Genomic DNA, 18,817 nt, shown 5'->3' with positions numbered 1-18,817 from the left:
AGGTGGCAGTGGGGACCCACGCCATGAGGACGGAAGGCAGACGGCAAGGCATACTTGAACAGGTTGGCTTCGGAGGTGTCCATTGCCCAGTTGCATATCTGGAGGCGCTTCCACCTGTCAAACAGTTCAGACTGCTTCACCCTGCGGGAGCAGTGGGCAGAGAGCAGATGAGAAGGTCAGGTTGTACCACGTGTCACCCCTGTTTCCAAAAACACTCCCTTCCCCTTCCCCTGTATGCCTTATCAGCTGTCGGTGTGTTACTCTGCCGTGCTCCAAGGACATGCTGAGATGCTGATGTCTTCCACTTCCCCAGTACAACTAACCTGGGCCATATTTATTAAACTCTCTTCCTGTCTTTCCAATCCTACTTCGTTGGATTTTTGGAGAGAGTGATTAAACCCAATCTATTGAGACCCCCCCTCCCACTGCCCCAAGTCAGGTCCACGTCCTCGGATATTAGTGCCACCTATATGTATTTGCTGGTTAGTTTTTGTCAAGTTGACACAGGTAGGGTCATCCGGGAAGAGGGAACCCCAGTTGAGAAAATACCTCCATGAGACTGACGTGTGGGCAAGTCTGTGGGATATTATCTTAATTGACAATTGATGTGGGAGGGCCCAGATCACAGTGGGATATTTTCTTAATTGATGATTGATGTGGGAAGGCCCAGCTCACAGTGGGTAGTGCCACCCCTGGGCGGGTAGTGCTGGATGGTATAAGGAAGCAGGCTGAGCAAGCCGTGGAGAGCAAGCCAGTAAGCAGCACCCTTCCATGGCCTCTGCAGCAGCTCCTGCCTTGAGTTTCTGCCTTGCTTTCCCACAATGATGTACTGTTCCCCAGAACTGTAAGATGAATTGAACCTTTTCATCCCCAAGCTGCTTTTGTCCAGTCTCTATCATAGCAATAGAAAACAAACCATGATCAACATCAGCCGTCACCTCCTCCCTCCTCACCAGTTCTTCACCTTAGACAGTGTCTAACCTTGAAGGCCAAACTCTTGGTGCCACCCGTGTTCCTACCTGTCCCTAACGCCTTCGCCTCTTCTTAGTTATTTCTTCCCGTTGCAGTTAAGGTGTTCCCCATTCCCAGGCTGTGCCACTAGGGACAAGTCACTCCCGAGCTCCTGTGTCTGCATGTGCGGAGCGAGCTGTCCCAGCCCTTGTCACCACCTAAGAGATTCTTCTTACCATCACCAGGCGGTTGGGATTCTTCACATTTCTGCGGTGTTAGCCCTTTGTGAGTGGGGCACAGGGGCAGATCAAATGAGAGAAGAGTATGTACAAGGGGACCAGCTTCCCAAAGTGTGTCCCCTGGAACTCCACCAGCACAATGTGGTGCCACATGAGACGTCCATAAAGATGAGACTTCCCTACAGTGTAGCCCAGTTTTAAAATATTTTTAATCCCAAATACATTTATGAGCAAATGTATTTGGAAAAGCTGAGTTAAAGTCTAATATTTTCTTCTACCCTGAGATTCCCTGGATCATTTAATAGGTTCTTCTATCTTGTTTCTTTTCAAGAAAGGAATATTGCACACATCACTTTCCAGAGATACTGGGCCGTGGAGGCTTATTTCCACTGGAAATGCAGGACAGAGTGTACCTTGCACCCTGGCCCAAGCAGGCCAGGACTCCTCTTGCTTAGGGCTAGGCAATGCATCCCTGCTCGTGTCCTGGATGGGAGCCTTTCGGAACACACAGGCCCAGGACTCTGGATCTGAAAGGGGTCCTTAACAGAGGCTGTCCCAGCACCACCATGGCTGGGAAGTGGCTAGCCCCCAGGAGCACTGGGTTCACCTCTTCGTTTAACAGGAACTAGTGACACTTGTCCCCAAACATGGCCAATCACTCACTGCCTAGAGAGCTAAGCTTGGGTTATTCTGTTTAATGTTGTTAAAACAAAATACTCTTGGCTGAGCACTTACAAAGGAAAAGATCTATTTTTAGTTTCAGAAGTTGAAAGTTCCGGATCAGATGACCTCATCAGCTTAGCCTCTGGCGAGGGTACCAACAGCTGTCACCCGACAGGGCAGAAAGCTTAAAAGAGTCAGGAGTCAGATTTAATCTTTTATAGCAATGTAATATCTGTGTGTGTTTGTGTGTGTATGTGTGTGCATGAGTGTGTTCATGTCTGCACACGTGCAATCAGATGCACAAGCATTGTGTGTATGTAGACAGCAGCAGCTGTCTTCCTCAGTCACACTCTACCTCATTTTGGGGGGCAGTGTCTCTCACCGGACCCAGAGCTCACCAGTTCAGCTAGACTAGCCAGTCAGAGGAGATCCAGGGGTCTTCCTGCCCCACCCCTCCAGCCCTGGAGTTACAGGTGCACACACCACGACACCTAGCTTTTGTGTGGGTTCTGGGTACCCGAACTCAACCTTCATGCTTTTGTGGTTTTACCAAACGAGCCATCTCCCCAGCCCTGTAGCCTAGTCTTGAGGAAACTTATTCATTCTGTGAGACCATCTTTAATCTCTTCTAAGGGTGATGCCCCCCAATAATCTAAATGCCTCCCTCTAGGCCTCACTTCTTAAAGGCCCACCACCTCAAGCTTCGAGCACATAAACCCCTTGGGGGGTAAACAACATCCAAACCACGACACCCTTCAACTAGGGAAATGTGAGGAGGAGGCTGGGCCTGAGGGAAGGAGGTGGTGTCCTCACCTACCAAAGCAGAAGATCTAGGAATGTAGTTGATGGGGTGTGGGGTGGGGTAAGGGGGTCCTCAGCAGCATGCATACATTCCTGAGGAGGGTAAGGAGGGTAGACAGAAGAAACAGCTGAGAATCATGGGAATGGAGCTAGGGTGAGAAGGCTGGACTGGCTCTGAGTTTTAGTACTAGAAGCTTCTGTGATTTACACCATCACAGTGCCGGTCTCACTGCCCTCCTGCGTTCTCCCATGTCTCCAGGGCCTATGGTGTCTTCCTACTCTGTTTGCCCTCCATTCTTATCTGCTTTCTCCATCTGTTCTTTGTACAAGTACAGGCTGAGTCCATGCAGTGTCCAAGATCCCTGAGCTACGGCCTGACTGCACGGAACCCTGACCTGGCAGAACACACAGGCTTTTGAAAGCCTTCTGGGCTGAGCTTCGAGAGGCATGAAGGACTTCCCAGGTCAGAGAGGGGGGCTTTTATTGCCAGCGGTCATGGCTTCTAGACACTCTGTTTGGCCTCATGGCTGGGCTCTGCACCAAGTCCAGAAGGGTAGGGAAGGAAGCCAGAGAAGCTGCCACAGGAGTTCTCGAGCAAAATCCCCATGTGCGTGTGAACATGGGCAGCAACTGAAGGTTTGCCTTTAAAAACAGAGACACTCAAATGACTAGGATCAAACATAAATGATTTGAACAAGAATCAGCGACGGACATTGTCCTGGCAGATAATCTCAGAGTAATTCATGGTGCCTCAGACACTGTCAGGAAGCAGGGCACTCTCCCTCTGGGGGTTTCTGGCTAACTCATTTTTACCATTGATTTGAAAAATTTTGGATCAAAAATATTTCTATGGGAATCACACATCTTGTGTCCTCAGACAAAATACCCGTTCACGCTCTGTGTGCCGGAAGGAACGTGTGTGCCTCCACCCAGCTTCCTCCATCCACAGAAGGGATTTGACCTTTCCCCTATTATTCGGGTCAGTCTTGCTGTGATGCAGGTTGTGGGATGAGGCTGGAGCTCAGCAAAATCTGAGAGTGCCCAGCTAATAACAGGACTACCTGGACAGAAGCCAGCCTCTGAGCTCTCTGACATCTCCCATGGAGGACCACAAACCCTCAGTAACCCTCAGTTTAGGAATTACCCAGGAAGGGGGGCACCGGGCTTGTCATTGCCTGACACACCACAGACTGCCACAACTGACACCCTGTGGGTGGCCTAGTCTGGCCTGTACTCCTTCCTATACTTCTACAACTCAAGTCCCCAGACGAGACAGCTGTCATGGAAAAGAGAGCCTAACAAGACTAAGTCTGAGGCCACCAGCTGAGATTGCTGTTATCCCAGGAGTCCATCCTGAGGAGTGAGACAAGGTATCCTGAGGACAGATGAGAACTCATGCAACTATGAAAAGACCAATACATCACCAAAAAAGAGCCTATGATCCACTGATGTGGAATGTCCTTTTGTATGCTGTGAATATGTTTTATTACTATTGGCTAATAAAGAAGCTGATTTGGCCAATAGCCAGGCAGGAAATTCAAGCAAAGATAAAGGGAAAAAGAAGGCTGATTTAGAGAGATGCCAGCAGCTGCCAGAGAAGCAAGATGTGAGGTAATGCCTCAGCCATGTGGCAATACATAGATTAATAGAAATGGGTTGATTTAAGATGTAAGAGCTAGTGAATAATAAGCCTGAGCTAATGGGCCAAACAATTTGTAACAACTATTAAGCCTCTGAGTATTTACTCATGAACTGGTGGGTAAGAGGGAAACCTCTAGTTACAAGGGACAACAGTGATCACAGGCACAGGGAAATCCGAGATTGTTCTTCACATCCCCACAAGTCTTCCTCTGTAGGTCCAAACCAAAGTATCTTGGTAATTTCTCATCTGGTCTCTATGTATCAGCTGTAACAGGAACTCTTATTGGCTGAATTGTGTCTCCCCCAAATTCACATGTGGAAGTCCTAACATCAGTGTGACTGTATTTGGGGAAGGGGTCTGTAAAATCTAAACTAGATGGGAATGAAGTCATTGGAGTGGGCCCTGGTCCAGTATGACTGGTGTTCTTGTAAGGCGAGCATGAGACGTAAGACACAGACAGACACAGTGAAAGGATGGCCATAGGCGAATCAGGAAGGGAGGCTCTAGGACCCCTGCTCTTTGTTCTCCTGCCTCCAGAACAGGAAGGAAAAACTGACTCATCAGGGGTTAAAGAGATGGCTTAGCGGGATAAGCACTTCCCTGCAAGCATGTAGAGTAGAGTTCAGAAAATAGGTTAGGCACAGTGGCCTGCCTGTAATTCCAGCCTCCGAAGGCTAAGACGAGGATTCCTATAGCACATGGGCTAGCAAGGCCAGTCATACCACTGAGTTCTGGGCTTGATGAGAGCTCTCACCTCAATGGAAAAGACGGGAGAGCAATGGAGGATGATTCTTGACATTGACATCTAGCCTCCAATGCATGCACATACAGAAAAAGAAAAGAAACTAAATGACTTGATAGTGGAATTTTGTGGTGGTGGCCCCAGAAAACAGCATCGTACAGAAGATCTGGAGGTGGAAGGGTGAGAAGTCATGAAGACAGTTTACATGCTTCCTCGGCACTTCCAGTCCAGACCCTGAAGTGCCCGTGAAGAAATTATACGTTTTTCTAATTTAAAAGTTAACTGTTCTCCTTTGAAAACCAGTCAAACATGTAAAGGCCTCAAATATTTTAATTCTGAGAAAAGATAATCAGGGACCTTCTGCTTCTGAATTAAGCCCCCAACTAAGGTCTGGGTAGGCGTTGTCATGTAACTCCTTGGAAGCATTCCAAAACATCTATCAGACCACACTCCTAGGCACTGCCTCAAATCCTAGCCACAGGGTCCCAAGGTCCTCGGGAAAGGATCTGGGTGCACCATGACTCCTGTGGTGCCACCGGTTCTGTCTTCCCCTCACATGCTGACCCACAGCTGCTCTGGTCCTGCAGCTCCAGGACCCAGCAGCGTCCTTCCTGTCTCAAGACCTCGTATGGACTCGCCCGTTTGGGATCTTCTTAGCCTAGTTAACAACTATCACCCCACAGACCAGAACTCTCTCCACCCTTCCTCGGCAAACCTTTGCCTGGCATCACCCATCCTAGGTCAAGTTCCCCATTACCCTAAGAGTTTGTCTCCTTAGAGTTACTCATGTCTGTTTCCCCATTGGTCTATGGACTCCCTGAGAGCTGGGACCACAGTGGTGCGTGCTCAGTGCAATGAACAGCAGACAGCAGAGGGTAGCTTCATTCATCTCTAGAAAGGGCACATAGATCACCAATCATGACAGGGCCATAGTCAATACAGATAATCCATCTGGACTATCTCAAGGCCTTACTCCGGGGACTTTCAGCAGCTGCATATGGAGGCTGCTAGTTTGGACCCTATGCATCTCCTAAAAGCTTTTGTGTTGAGGGCTGTTTCTCAGGGTGATGTTATGGGGAGGGTGGGGGACCTTTAGGAGGCAAGGCCATGTGGGGTCGGTCTCAAGGTTATTAGGACTGCACCAGTGGGAACCTGGTCTTTTTCTCTTTCTGCTTGGTCATGAAGACAGCAGATTTGCTCTCTCTCCTGCTCCCTGTGATGGCACACTTCCTCCTCAACACAGCCACCAAAGCAATGGGCCTGCTCACCTTGTGAGGACCTGGCTTTGCAGACTCCATTTTAAAGAAGGGGATTCATCTTAAGCCATATGGTGACTGGGAGCAAACCTCAGTTCCAGGGATGTGCTGCGATAGTGAAATTTGAATGTATACTCTAGAAATAGCCAATTAAGGAGCTAAGGAGTAGGCTCATAAAATTTAACGAGGTCCAGATGTTTTCTGCAGACACCCTAGTCCTCGCAGACATCCTGACAGCAATTTAGGGTCCTTGGTTAACGGTCCATACCCAAAATTTGATCAATGATTTCAGAAATCGTCTTACTCTGTACCCCCTTCACCCAATCCTAAGACCCCCCCAAATATGTATCCACCCTCCTTGCAGCTGTTCCCCTTTAAAAATGCCCCTCTCCCCAGCTCGGAGCCTCACTCTCTCCTCACCCACTGCCTTAATGTGTTGGAAGAGTGTGGTCCTCACTCGAACGAAAAGAAAGAGAGTGGAATATCCACACCTACTGAGCGCCACTGCCACCTCCCCTGCAGCCCCCCCAGTCGGCGCCTGCTATCTATTTTACCAACTATTTCCACCAGTCGACAGCAATGCCTAAGAAGTTTTATAAGTTAGGAAAGGCTCAGAGAAATTAAGTAATTTATTTGCCTGATAATTAGAGCAGGCAAGGCCCAGAATTAGCTTGCGGTCCCAGGTCTGCCTTAGCCCAAAGCCTCTACTTTCTCCATGACTCACACTACTTGGCTTCTGACTGCCAGGCATGGGCAGAGTCCTTAGGATCATGTCAGAGGGCCATGAGTCCATATAAGTATCTAACATTACCTTTGTATAATTTTTATTTTGTCCACGTCCAGATGTAATTGTTTCTAAATACATTCAGACCCTGGCATAATTATCATCCAGACACCCCAGGTAGGTCTGCTGGCTTCCAGGGAGTCATAACGAGAGAGAGAAGACTGAAGTGAATGGCCAGCTGGGAGGCTCAGGTCTTCCTCCCACTGGCTGGACGAGCACTGCAGACGATGGACTATGGGATGGGACGGGACAGGATGGGGGTGCTCCTTTGCCGTTTCTATAGCAGTGTGTCGAAGGAATCTCCATACAGAGATATTGTTTGTGCACCAACATGCTGTGAGGATACACTAGACCTTCAGGAACTAGAACGGGGTGAGAGAGAGATACTTCACTGCATACCATTTTGTGACACTGCTTGGATTTTGCATCAAATAATTGACCAATCAAAACTTTCAAAGAAATTAAAATTGTCAAAGACAGCATCAAGTGGGCCAGACTGAACCCAACTGTACAAAACACTGAATTTCAGGTCCGACAGCCCAGGGCCTCTTAGATTTCTACCCAACAGGAGCCCTGCAATGATAATCAAGACTGCTGGTAACTGAGCTGGGGACTTTCACATCCCGTCAGCAGAGGTGACCTTGCAAACTTGGCCTTGGTGATCAAACAGCTTCCAGGGCCTTCTAATGCCAGTGGAAGGTCTGATTTCCAGGCTATGATGTCTACCTTGTGTTTCTCGTCCCCTTCAGTTCTGGGGTCTACCCACCCCACCCCACCTCCACATGCGATTTGTACCTACTCCCCGCCCAGGCAGAGCACACTCACATGGACAGCACCTTCACGTCCAGGATCTCCTGCCTCAGCTCCAGGCATCTTGTGGAGTTAAATTCTAAAGGCCCCTTGTAAAATTCAAAGTACCTGAGAACCAACAGAGACAAAGGTTACACAGAGTAGCAGCCCGGGTTTTCTAGGACCTGCCAAGGGTCCTTCTGTGAGAAGGAGCTCATCCTAGTCCAACAAATAATACCAACCAACCCACCCCATCACAGGACCCAGTAGGGTGCTGGCTCTAAGTAGGAGCAACCATACTGCACTGTAAGTGTGTATAGGAACAAAGCCCACTTGGGCCAACACCGAAAGGCGGTCACAGGCTTCATTGCAAAACTGTGAGGGGGGAGAGGGGTGGGCTTTATGCACTCTGGTCAGAGTGGGAGACCAGCAGCCAATCTGGGAGGCAGGCAGTGAGTTACCCCATCATTTCCTGCCCTTTCTGTCTTTCTCTGACTCTTAAGACAATGTCCTATGACACAGCCACAGGCAGAGCTCAGATTGCCCCAGATTTTTCCATTTACAAAGCATTTCCATTCCCATCTGCTCCCTTAGCGCTTTTGTTCATGCTGTGCCGTCTGGGAGACTGACCACTCTTTTCCCATCTGTTTGCCACAAGAGCTGGTATACCCACAGCCCTGGAGTCCAGAGTCACCTTCCTGGGCAGAAGCCAGGTGATCCTTTCCTCATGGGTCTCTCCCACTTCCACGGTGGTTCTGGAGCTGGAGCTACTGGAGCCGGGAATGTGGGATCCCAAGACCGCCGCAGTCATGACTCAAGAGTATACAGACTGCCACACTAACCATGGGGTCAGTAGTCTCCTAACAAGTAACCCACGAGAATCAGAATCAAAAGAGGCACCTATAGCCGTCACAGAGCCAGAACCAAATGCTGGAAACGTAGGCATTCTTGGAGCATGTCTTAGCACCTTCCAACCATGGCAGCAGCTACCACATTTGCACCCTACTGCCAAGCCAATGCTGCAGACAAGAGTATGAGAGTAGAATGTCTGCCTGACATGCTCAAGGCTACAAAAATAGACCCAAAAAATGTTCTATTCAATGGATTGTCTCCTAATTCCAAAATAAGTTGGCTCCATATCTTTATGTCATAAAAGAACTAAGCAGAGCTCTCAAGAAGGAGGAATTGAGCCGGGTGGTGGTGGCGCACGCCTTTAATCCCAGCACTTGGGAGGCAGAGGCAGGCAGATCGCTGTGAGTTCGAGACCAGCCTGGTCTACAAGAGCTAGTTCCAGGACAAGCTCCAAAACCACAGAGAAACCCTGTCTTGAAAAACAAAAAAAAAAAAAAAGAAAGAAAGAAAGAGGAATTGAGGATGTCTTTAACATTAAACTCACTCTCCCTCTGTTTCCCTCTTGTTTCTGAGTCCCCCCCTTTCTCTCTCTCTCTCTCTCTCTCTCTCTCTCTCTCTCTCTCTCTCTCTCTCTCTCTCTCTCTCTCTCTCTCTCTCTCTCTCTCTCTCTCTCTCTCTCTCTCTTTCTCTCTCTCTCTCTTTCTCCCTCTCTCTCCAAACTCAGCTTCAGAACCTAGATCAAAGGCCTGCTCCTTTGGGAGCGCTCATGTGGCCCCTACCCCTGGGCTCTATGTTGAGGACTGCAGACCACCAGACCCTGAATTTCTTGCAAACAACTTGTTTTTCTCTGCTCTGAGCAGCCTGCAGCTGCTCCGAGCACGAGACCCTGATGGCAGGGGAATGGGTTCTAATGAGTCTACAGCTGAAAGATCTCAAGAGCTGGGGCGTGATCAGAGCCCTATACAAACTGCCCGTGAGCACAATAAAGTGGGCATTCTTGGCACACTTGTATCAAGGATGACCCGTGTCCCCGTGTCTCTGTCTGTGTACGTGTGTTTTTAAATCTCCAGGCCCCTTTCCCGAGGCTCGCATACCGTCTGGTAGTGCAGACACTACAGCTCTACACACTGTATCTTCATTAGAACAAATAACATCATATTATCATAATCTGCCTCTGGTCTGTGGCCCTTCTAAATGGTGAGCATCTCAAATGTAGCGATTACGTCCTTGTCATTTCTCTCCTATCTGTCCTACAGAAACAGGCACACTAAAGACTACATTTCCTAGACTCCTTTGAGGCTAAGGCTCTGGAGAGAATTTAGGTCCAACCAATCAGAAACATATTCATGAGACTGATTCCAAGCTGCTCCTTGAAAAGCATGAAAAGGAGCATGGGGCAGACAGAGGTGACATGGTTCTCAAACACTACAGTCATGGCGGCAGCTTGCATGATGGTCCCATTGCACAATGCATTGCTCATGTGACGGCTCATCTTGGTTGTCAGCCTGGCTACATCTGGAATTAACTAAAATCCAAGTGGCTGGGCATACCTGTGAGAGAGCTTTCTTACTTAAACCATGTGAGGTGGGAAGATCCACTTTCAGTCTGGACCTTCTGAGGTGGGAAGGTCCACCTTTAATGTGGACCACATCTTTTAGCCTGTCTTAGTCACTATTCTACTGCTGGGAGAAGACACCATGACCAAGGCAGCTCTTATAAAAGAAAGCATTTAGTTGGGAACTTGGTTACAGTTTTGTCCATTATCATCATGGTAGGGAGCATGGTAACATGAAGGAAATTTCTGGAACAGTAGCTGACTACATCCCGATCCACAGGCAGAGAGAGAGAGAGAGAGAGAGAGAGAGAGAGAGAGAGAGAGAGAGAGAGAGAGACTCTGAGCTTGGCATGGGTGTTTGAGATTTCAAAGCCCACCCTCATTGACACACTTCCTCCAACAAGGCCACACCTCCTAATCCTTACAAATAGTGTCACTCCCTGGTGACTAAACATTCAAATATATGAACCAATAGGGGCCATTCTTATTCAAACCACTATATTCCACTTTCTGGCCCCCATAATCTGGTAGCTATCACAGAATGCAAAATACGCATTCAGTCGGACTTTACAGTCTCAACTTTATTTCAAAGTTCAAAGTCTCTCCTGAGACTTTTGGCAATCTCTCAACTATCACTTCCTGTAAAGTCAAAATCAAAAAGAACAGATCACGTACTTCCAACACGCAGTGGCACAGGCTATGCATTACCATTCCAAAAGGGAGGAAAGGGGAGCATAGTGAGGAAATACTGGACCAAAGTAAGACCAAAAACCAGCTGGGCAAACTCCAAACTCCTCATCCCCACCTCTGATGCCAAAGCACTCTTGAGATCCCCAACTCCACTTCTCTTTCTTGGGCTGGTTCCACACCACAGCTTTGCTTGGCAGGGATCCCACAACTCTGTCATCTCCAGCATCTTGGGATCTCCAAGGCGATCCAAGCTTCACCTTCACAACTTTACACAATGTGCTCTCTTGGCCTTCGTGCAGGGACACTCACGACGCACACCTGGCCTCGGCATCTTTTCTTAGCCATGGAGGGAGATTCCACAACTTGTTTCTTGTATCCTTGACTCTAAAACGAGAACCATGTGGCCAAAGCTCCCAAGTTCTACTGTTTGATGGGGTTGGAACTTGGCCACTTCCTTTAATTGCACTTATATCAGCTTTCTGTTGGTGGCGGCTTCCTTCGCGGCTGAAGCTTTTCTTTAACTCCTTTCCACAAACTGGTGAGGTGTTGCTCTGAGGTTACAACTCCCTTTATTCCATTTAGCATCAGGTTTTTCTTTAAACCTCTTATGTTCCTGAGCACTGGACTTAGCTCCATTACACTTTCTGATGCTCCCTTTCTCTTCAAGCTACAGGTATTGTATTGGGGTGGAATGTGGTGATTTGAATTAGAATGACCCCCATAGGCTCATCAATTTTAGTCACCAGGGAGTGGCACTATTTGAAAGCATTAGGAGGATTAGACGGTGTGGCCTTGTTGGAGGAAGTGTGTCACTGGAGGTGGGCTTTGCAGTTTCAGAAGTCCATACCAAGCCCAGAGTCTGTCTCTACCTCCCTCTGTCTGGCTCTGGCTCTGGCTCTGGCTCTGGCTCTGGCTCTGGCTCTCTCTCCCCCTATGGATCAGGATGTAGCCCTCTGCTACTGCTTCATACTGCTCCCCACCATGATGATAATGGATTAAACCCAATTCAAATGCTTTCTTTTATGAGAACCTCCCTGGTCATAGAGTCTCTTCAAAGCAACAGAACAATGACCAAGACAGAAACTGGTATCAGGAATGGGGTGTCACTGTGACAGTCCTGACCGTGATGCTTCTTGTAGGAATGTGGAGAATTTGGATAACTAGAGTAGAAAAGCTATTGAACATTTTAAGGGGCGGAGGGGCAGTTACTGGGCCCTCCTATTAGGAACATGGATGACAGTGATGTTGAGAGTGATGTAGATTGTGATGGCCAGACTCAAGAGGTTTCAGAGGACAAAAATATTAGTAAATGGCCTAGAAACTGTTCTTGTGATATTTTAGAGAATAATGTGGCTGCTTTCTGCCCTTGTCCAAAAACATCTCCCTGAGGCTAAATTGAAGAGTTGGGGTTAATGGAAGTAGTGAAGGAGATTTCAAGGCAGCCTAGTATCAACTGTGCTGTGTGGTTATTGGTAATCACTCGCATGCAGAGCTATAATGAGAAGTAGCAAGCCAGTAAGTAAGCAGCACCCCTCCATTGATGGAGGAAGGTAATTGGTTAATTATAATAAACCAACTGCTTGGCCTCATAGCTTAGAACATAGGTGGGTGGAATAAACAGAATAGGATGCTGGGCGGAAGAGGAAGTGAGGTCAGACTCTGCTCTGCTCCCGGAGAGACCCAACAGCTCTGCTCTCTGGAGCAGAGACACCAGGATGGACGGAGGCTAGACTCTTCCCAGTAAGTGCACCTTGGGGTGCTTACACACATCATTAGAAATGGGCTAGTCCATGTGCGAGAATTAGCCTGTAAGGGTTAGAGTTCATGGGCCAAGCAGTTCTTAAATGAATATAGTTTGTGTGTTGTTATTTCGGGCATAAGCTAGCCAAGCGGCCGGGGTGTTGGGGACGCAGCCCCGCCGCTCCTTATTTCAACACTCCATGGCCTCTGTATCAGCACCTTGCCTCCAGGTTCCAGCCCTGCATGAATTCCTGCCCTGACTTCTTTCAATGATGAATTACAATGTGGACATGTAAGTCAAACCATTTCCAAGCCAGTGTTCTTATGGTCATGGTCCTTCCTTCCTTCCTTCCTTGCTTCCTTCCATTCATTTTTGTTTGTTTCAGGTTTTTTTCTTTAAGATAGGGTTTCTCTGTGTCCTGGAACTCGCTCTACAGACCAGGCTGGCCTTGAACTCAGAGATCTATCTGCCTGCCTCTACCACTTGCGTGCTATGATTAAAGGCGTGCACCACCACCACTCAGCACATGGTGTTTCATCACAGCAATAGTAACCCTAACTAGGATCTAGTGTATATAAAGGCTGTGGAAGAAAGAAGCTTTTGGTCTCTGCCTGCTTGCCCTGGCAGCTCATTCCTTCGCTAGCCTTAGAGTCTCCTTCATGATTCCAGGGTACACCGAAGAGCAGCTAAGACATCCAGTCTCGTGGACTGAACTACTGCATCCTTGGACTATCCACTGGTAGACAGCATCATTGGACTAGCTGGATACTAGCTTGTAAGTTACTCCAATAGATTCCGTTTTATATTATATTATATTCATTCTTTCACTGCACTCATTCTATATTTCATTGTTCCACTAGATAACCCCGACTAATTCACTAAGACACTCACTCATTTTTTTTCTTGAAGACTCTGCGCTAGGAGTGCCCTTAATAAATCTCTTTCTCCTCGAGGCAGTTGACGAGCATCCTGTCATCTGCAACTAAGAACAAGGGGTCAGCTTGGGGCCACCACACAAGCCCGTGACCTTGGCTCTACCTCCTGCAGTTTTCCAGTCACACAGCGGAAAGTAAGGTCTGTCTCATTTGCAACCGGACCCTGCAGGTGTCACTAAGCCATTGGAACCGCAGATTGAGTGAAGTCATGATCCTAGACTACCACTAAGAAAAACTCCAGATACAAATGTTTGCCAATAAGCCTCGCACAGCGGTTCTCAACCTGTGGGTGGTGACTCATTTGAGGGTCAAATATCAGATTATCAGATATCCTGCACAGCAAATATTTACATTATGATTCATAACAGCAGCAAAATGACAGTTATGAAGTAGCAACAAAAGTAACTTTGTGATTGGGGGGGGGGGGTCACCACAACATGAAAAACTGTGTTAAAGGGTCATAGCATTAGGAAGGTTGAGAACCATTGGTCTTCGGAGAGCTGGAGACTTGCCAACATTACTCCTGTGTGTACAAGTCATCTGGGTCACTTCCTCTGTCTCTTTTCTCTCCTACTTTGAACCAAGGCAGTATCTTCCCTCTGACCAGACTCCCCTCTCCTCTGCCCAACCATCCTTCCTTTTTCCCTCCAGTCTTTAGCATTTGGTCCTCCTTTCTCCTGAATCCCTAACATTGCTCATACGGGCAACCCAATAGTTCTAAGCAGTCTTTGTGCCATGTGTCCAGGGTTCTAGGTTGAGAGGTTTTCAAAGCTGGGCTCACACCCCTTCTTAGCCACTGCTATAATCTGAGTGTTTGGGGTCCCCCAGAATCCAAGCTCTGAGATGATGGGATCAGGAGGCCATGGGATTAGATGAGCCCTCTGTTTTTATCCACCCTATACGGATAGGATAGAGCCCTCGTAAATGTCCTTATAAAACAGGGCTGAGAGAGACACTTTGTCCCCCTAACACGTGAGGATATGGGGAGAAGGCCTGTCTATGAACCAGAGAACAAACCTTCTGAAATTCGGACACCCAGTCAAATCTCTAGAAATAAATTTCCACTGTTTGGCAGCACCTCAGACTACGTACTCTGTTTCAGCAGCGTGAACAAACCCAGACAGCCATTTTAGCCCTGCCACTTCTAGCCTTAGCCATGTCAACACTAGTCTAGAAAGACTGAGTGCTACGTGAGCAGCAACCATGATGCTGTTGACATTTCCAGGAAAGCGTATCGCACAGGAAGTGTGAAGAAGCGCTCACCCCCATTGCCCTGTCATTGAAGGGCGAGTGCTGCCAGCAGACACCACAGGGAGACCCAGGAGTGCGACACTGGCTTCTCTGCCCTCAGCTAGTTGACAGCGGAGCTGACTCAGGGATGAATAACGCAGAAGTTTCTCTACCATCTGCTCCAGTGACGCAGCCTGCTGAGCTCACTAAACCTCCTTCCGCCTCCTCCTGGCGACAGCCCCTGCCAAATCCTGCCTGGTATTAGATGTCCTTGATCACCCTGCCTCTGCTAAGCACTACAGACGTAAAGACATTCACTGCTGGGCACGGTAGCACACACCTTTAATCCTAGCACAAGGGAGGCAGAGGGAGGCTGATCTCTGTGAGTTCCGGGCCGGGCAGGGCTATATAGTGAGACCCTATCTCAGAACAAAAGGAGTGTTTCTGAGGCCTTGACCACTGGGCCCTGCCCACCCTACAGGGATTGTCCCTCTCAGGGTTCCTAGAACTGTGACAGACTAGCCTTGGAGTGCCTCTCCCATGCCACTCACCCAAAACAGCCATTCCCAGATCCTTCCTTCTCCACTTCGCACACCCTGTGCTATCATCCCTGCCCTACCCACCCTAGGGCCAGGTACAGGCAACCTCGAGCAGCCCCTACAATGGAGCCTGAAGACCGGAACCCCTGCCTCGCCAGTCCCCACCCTCAGGCCACTCGTCACACTGCCTCCTAACTGGCCTGGGGCTTTTTATCGGCCCAGTGTGGAGAGCTGTGCCCTTGTTCCCAGAACTAGTGAGTAACAAACCCCTTCCCTCATGACAGGCATTTGCATATTTGTATCTTACCATTTCTAATTAACACAAATCCTAGGCCCCTGAAACACCCTGAGCCAAGTCATCCAAAGTGCTCCGTGACTGTATCTGAAGCCTCAGCTTGGCAGTTGGAAAAAGGAAATGAACGATTCCTGCTTCTTTCCCCCACCCTTGCTGGGCTCTGCTCTGCACTGTTCCCACCTGATCTCTATGGATGACACGTTTGATGACACAGCATTTCATGGAGCACAGCCACACTGGGAACCCCAAAGTTGTGCCTGTGACAGGAAGCCTGAGAGGCGCAGAGGCTGGGCAAACCAGGCGTGCTCTGGGGCCATGAAAAGAACACTCACATTCTTTTGTGTATTCCCTCATGAGAGTGGCAGGCGCAACATGCAAGAACAAACTGTGGCCTGCAGGAAGACTTGTACGTGTGTGTGTGACAGTACCGGGGGGAGGGGTAGCCTGTGAGGAGATGTTCCTGGGACCTCTCAGAGTGATGGGATGGGGACAGCTCTTAAAATGCCTTTTCTATGTTTCCTGTGATGGCGTGATGATTCTTTTGCTACTGAAAATTGCTGAGATATGTTCTTTGCTTTTAAGCTACAGACCTCTCTATAAATACTCCTTGGCTTCACTTGCATGTGGGGAATCTGACCAAAGCGCCCCTCCGCCCTCACTAACTCCCCAGGCTTTGTAAGCCAGTGAGTCACCGCCTCTTCTTTCCTTTCCGGAAACACTATCTCTGCTCGGCTCAAAGGAGAGGGAGCTGGCACCGGCGTCTACAGGTCTAAATAACCTAAGAGCCATGTCAGAAGCCTAGCTCTTCTCCAACACCATTTGACTTCCAAAAGTCAGCTCCATAACTGGCTCCAGGCTGCAGCCATCCTGTCCCTGTGCCCTCAGGAACCTTGTGGGCTGGTCAGCTCTGTCTGAACATCAGGGGACGACCTGCATTTTGAGAAGGTGAATGAAGAAGGCTGGAGGGTCCTGGTGGCGGGGTGTGGCTTTCCTTCTCTCAACCCCGTGAAGGCCCCAGTTTTGCAAGCTGAGGCCCCCCTCAACAGGCTGGAGCTGGCCAGCTGCGAGGCCACACTGGGCCACTCATCTGCTCCAACCAGCCTTTCCTTGTGAACCCACCCACAAAGGCTCCCTTGCTTATTTCCTCTTCAATCCATCCAGGGTTGCATCCCCTTCCCAGGGTCAATGGTTGGTGTGAGATGGGGCCACTGCGCTCTTTCTAATCACAGCCCACCATAGTGGCATCTAAGACCGCAGAAATCCAGGGAGGTTCCCTGTGCCACGTAAAAATGCTGCTGTGAGGGGCAGGCGCAGGAGGAAGGGAAGCTGCCATAGTCCATCAGTCCGGACCTTTTCTTTCTGTCGTGCCTGGGGCATTCTAAGAGAAGGGTAGTGAGATATCACCCTGCTAGAAACACTTCCCCTCCATGCGGCGCCTCTGTGCAAACAAAATTAGGAAACCCTCCCCACCCCATTAATTAAGCCACATGCCGGCAACACGGCCTGTCGGAGTGATAGTGGGCTGGGTTTCAGCACTGCCTGATTCGCATCCGGCCCAGCTGTGTGAGGCAGCCTTCTCCTAGACCCTTAAACCAGCTCCTTTCACTCCCTTAACAGCCCAAGGAGACTGTGCTTGAAATTCAGGCTGCAATCAGCAAGGCCCTTGCCCAAGGTCATCTACCTAGTCAATTATACCAGAAAAAAAAAAAAAAAACCCTCTGGCAAGCCAGGGTCTCTGTCACCTCAGTGCATTCCTTTTCCCAGCTCTGACAGTCAGGACTCCCTGGGGGCTTTGTCAGTCAGCAGCCCCCTTCTCTCCCAAAGGTGACAGCCCTTCAGCAGATCTGTGCTATTTCCAGCAGCATAAGAGCAGCTGCCGTCTGGAGCCAGCACATACCCATCAGCAAATGTGCAGAAAGCCTGTGTCTTCCTGGATAGGTGCAGAGGGACACAGGGCTTCCTCCTACCAGCCACCAAAGGCCACACAATTGCCAGGAGGAGACACTGCAGGGCCCTCCATGCCTACTCGGCAATCTTGGACTTAACCGGCAATCTTGGACTTAACCGCTCTCTACAGGGTGTGATTTCCCTATGCCAAGAATCACCAGAGCTAAAAGGTCCACAGGCTAAAAGACAGAAGGCTGGCGACATGGCTCTGGTGACAAGAACTCATAAACTCAACACTGGGGAGGCTGATGCAGGAGGATCGCAAGTTCAAGGCCTGCCTGGGCTGCAGAGTCATTTCAAGGCTAGCCCGGGAAACTTATGAAGATTCTATCTCAAAATTTTTAAAAAAATTGATAAAAAAAATTGATAAAAGAAGGCCATGAATATAGTTCAATAGTTGAGTATTAGCCTTACCTGTGCAAAGTCCTAAATCCAACCCTAATACTGCAAAATAATAAAAAGCAAGTTAATAAGACGATTAAATAAATGCTTGCTATTCTGAACGCAGCTCTAGATAGTTCTGTGGTCAGTCTGCTCTGCCACACCACTCCCCAAAGTCTGGAATGGCATTCTTGCCATTGGTTGGAGTCTGGAGAAGTTAACACTGACCCAGGAGCAATACCAGATTCAGAGATCCACCCTCCCTTTCCCAGCTGTAGGACCTCGATCTGGTGGCCAGCTCATCCCCTGCAAGCTGACCCTTTCTAAGACAGCCCAGGGAACCTCAAAAGCACCCCTGGTAAGACCCAGCTTAGCCCAGGATGCTCGCCATATCCACCTAGCACTCGTTGGGGACTCACTGACCTTGCTGGGCTTTGGCCACCAGCCCCTCGTGCTAAGCCCAGACCTGTATGCTAGTCACCTCCGCCCTCTAAATCTCTGCCTCTGTAGTGACCCTGGTCTCAGCCCCAGCATAAGCTGTACTTCGTTCTGCATGTCTCACGGAGGTCTGGCTCTGGGTCAAGGCTGCACTTCTCCTATGTCTTCCTAGTTACTTCCATCACAGGTCTACCTGGTCAACATTCTCAGGGCACCTTCTCACCCTCCTTCTCTACACTACCGTCCCCTGGGCACATCCCCACCTGCCCTAGACAATGACGTACACATGATGAGAAGTGGAGCTGGGGGGATGTTGAAGGCAGGGTCCCCGGGCGGGGGGGGGGGGG

General features: G+C 49.1%; 1 protein-coding gene across 1 annotated transcript in view; it reads right to left on the bottom strand.

Annotated features, from left to right (window-relative positions):
* Positions 1-18,817, bottom strand: part of St8sia5 (ST8 alpha-N-acetyl-neuraminide alpha-2,8-sialyltransferase 5) — a 60,219-nt gene that overhangs the window by 12,783 nt on the left and 28,619 nt on the right. The window contains exons 2-3 of the mRNA XM_050151694.1: positions 7,904-7,996; positions 55-141 (exon numbers count right to left, since the gene is read on the bottom strand). Coding sequence (XP_050007651.1) covers positions 55-141; positions 7,904-7,996 — 180 coding nt within the window. The remainder of the gene's footprint in view (positions 1-54; positions 142-7,903; positions 7,997-18,817) is intronic.

This window comes from Alexandromys fortis, unplaced genomic scaffold, assembly GCF_014885135.2.
Source record: "Alexandromys fortis isolate MF-2015 unplaced genomic scaffold, M_Fortis_MF-2015_v1.1 scaffold_71, whole genome shotgun sequence".
Taxonomy (NCBI): Eukaryota; Metazoa; Chordata; class Mammalia; order Rodentia; family Cricetidae; genus Alexandromys; species Alexandromys fortis.
Note: the sequence above shows the minus strand (reverse complement) of the source record. Positions and strands in the feature narration are given on the sequence as shown.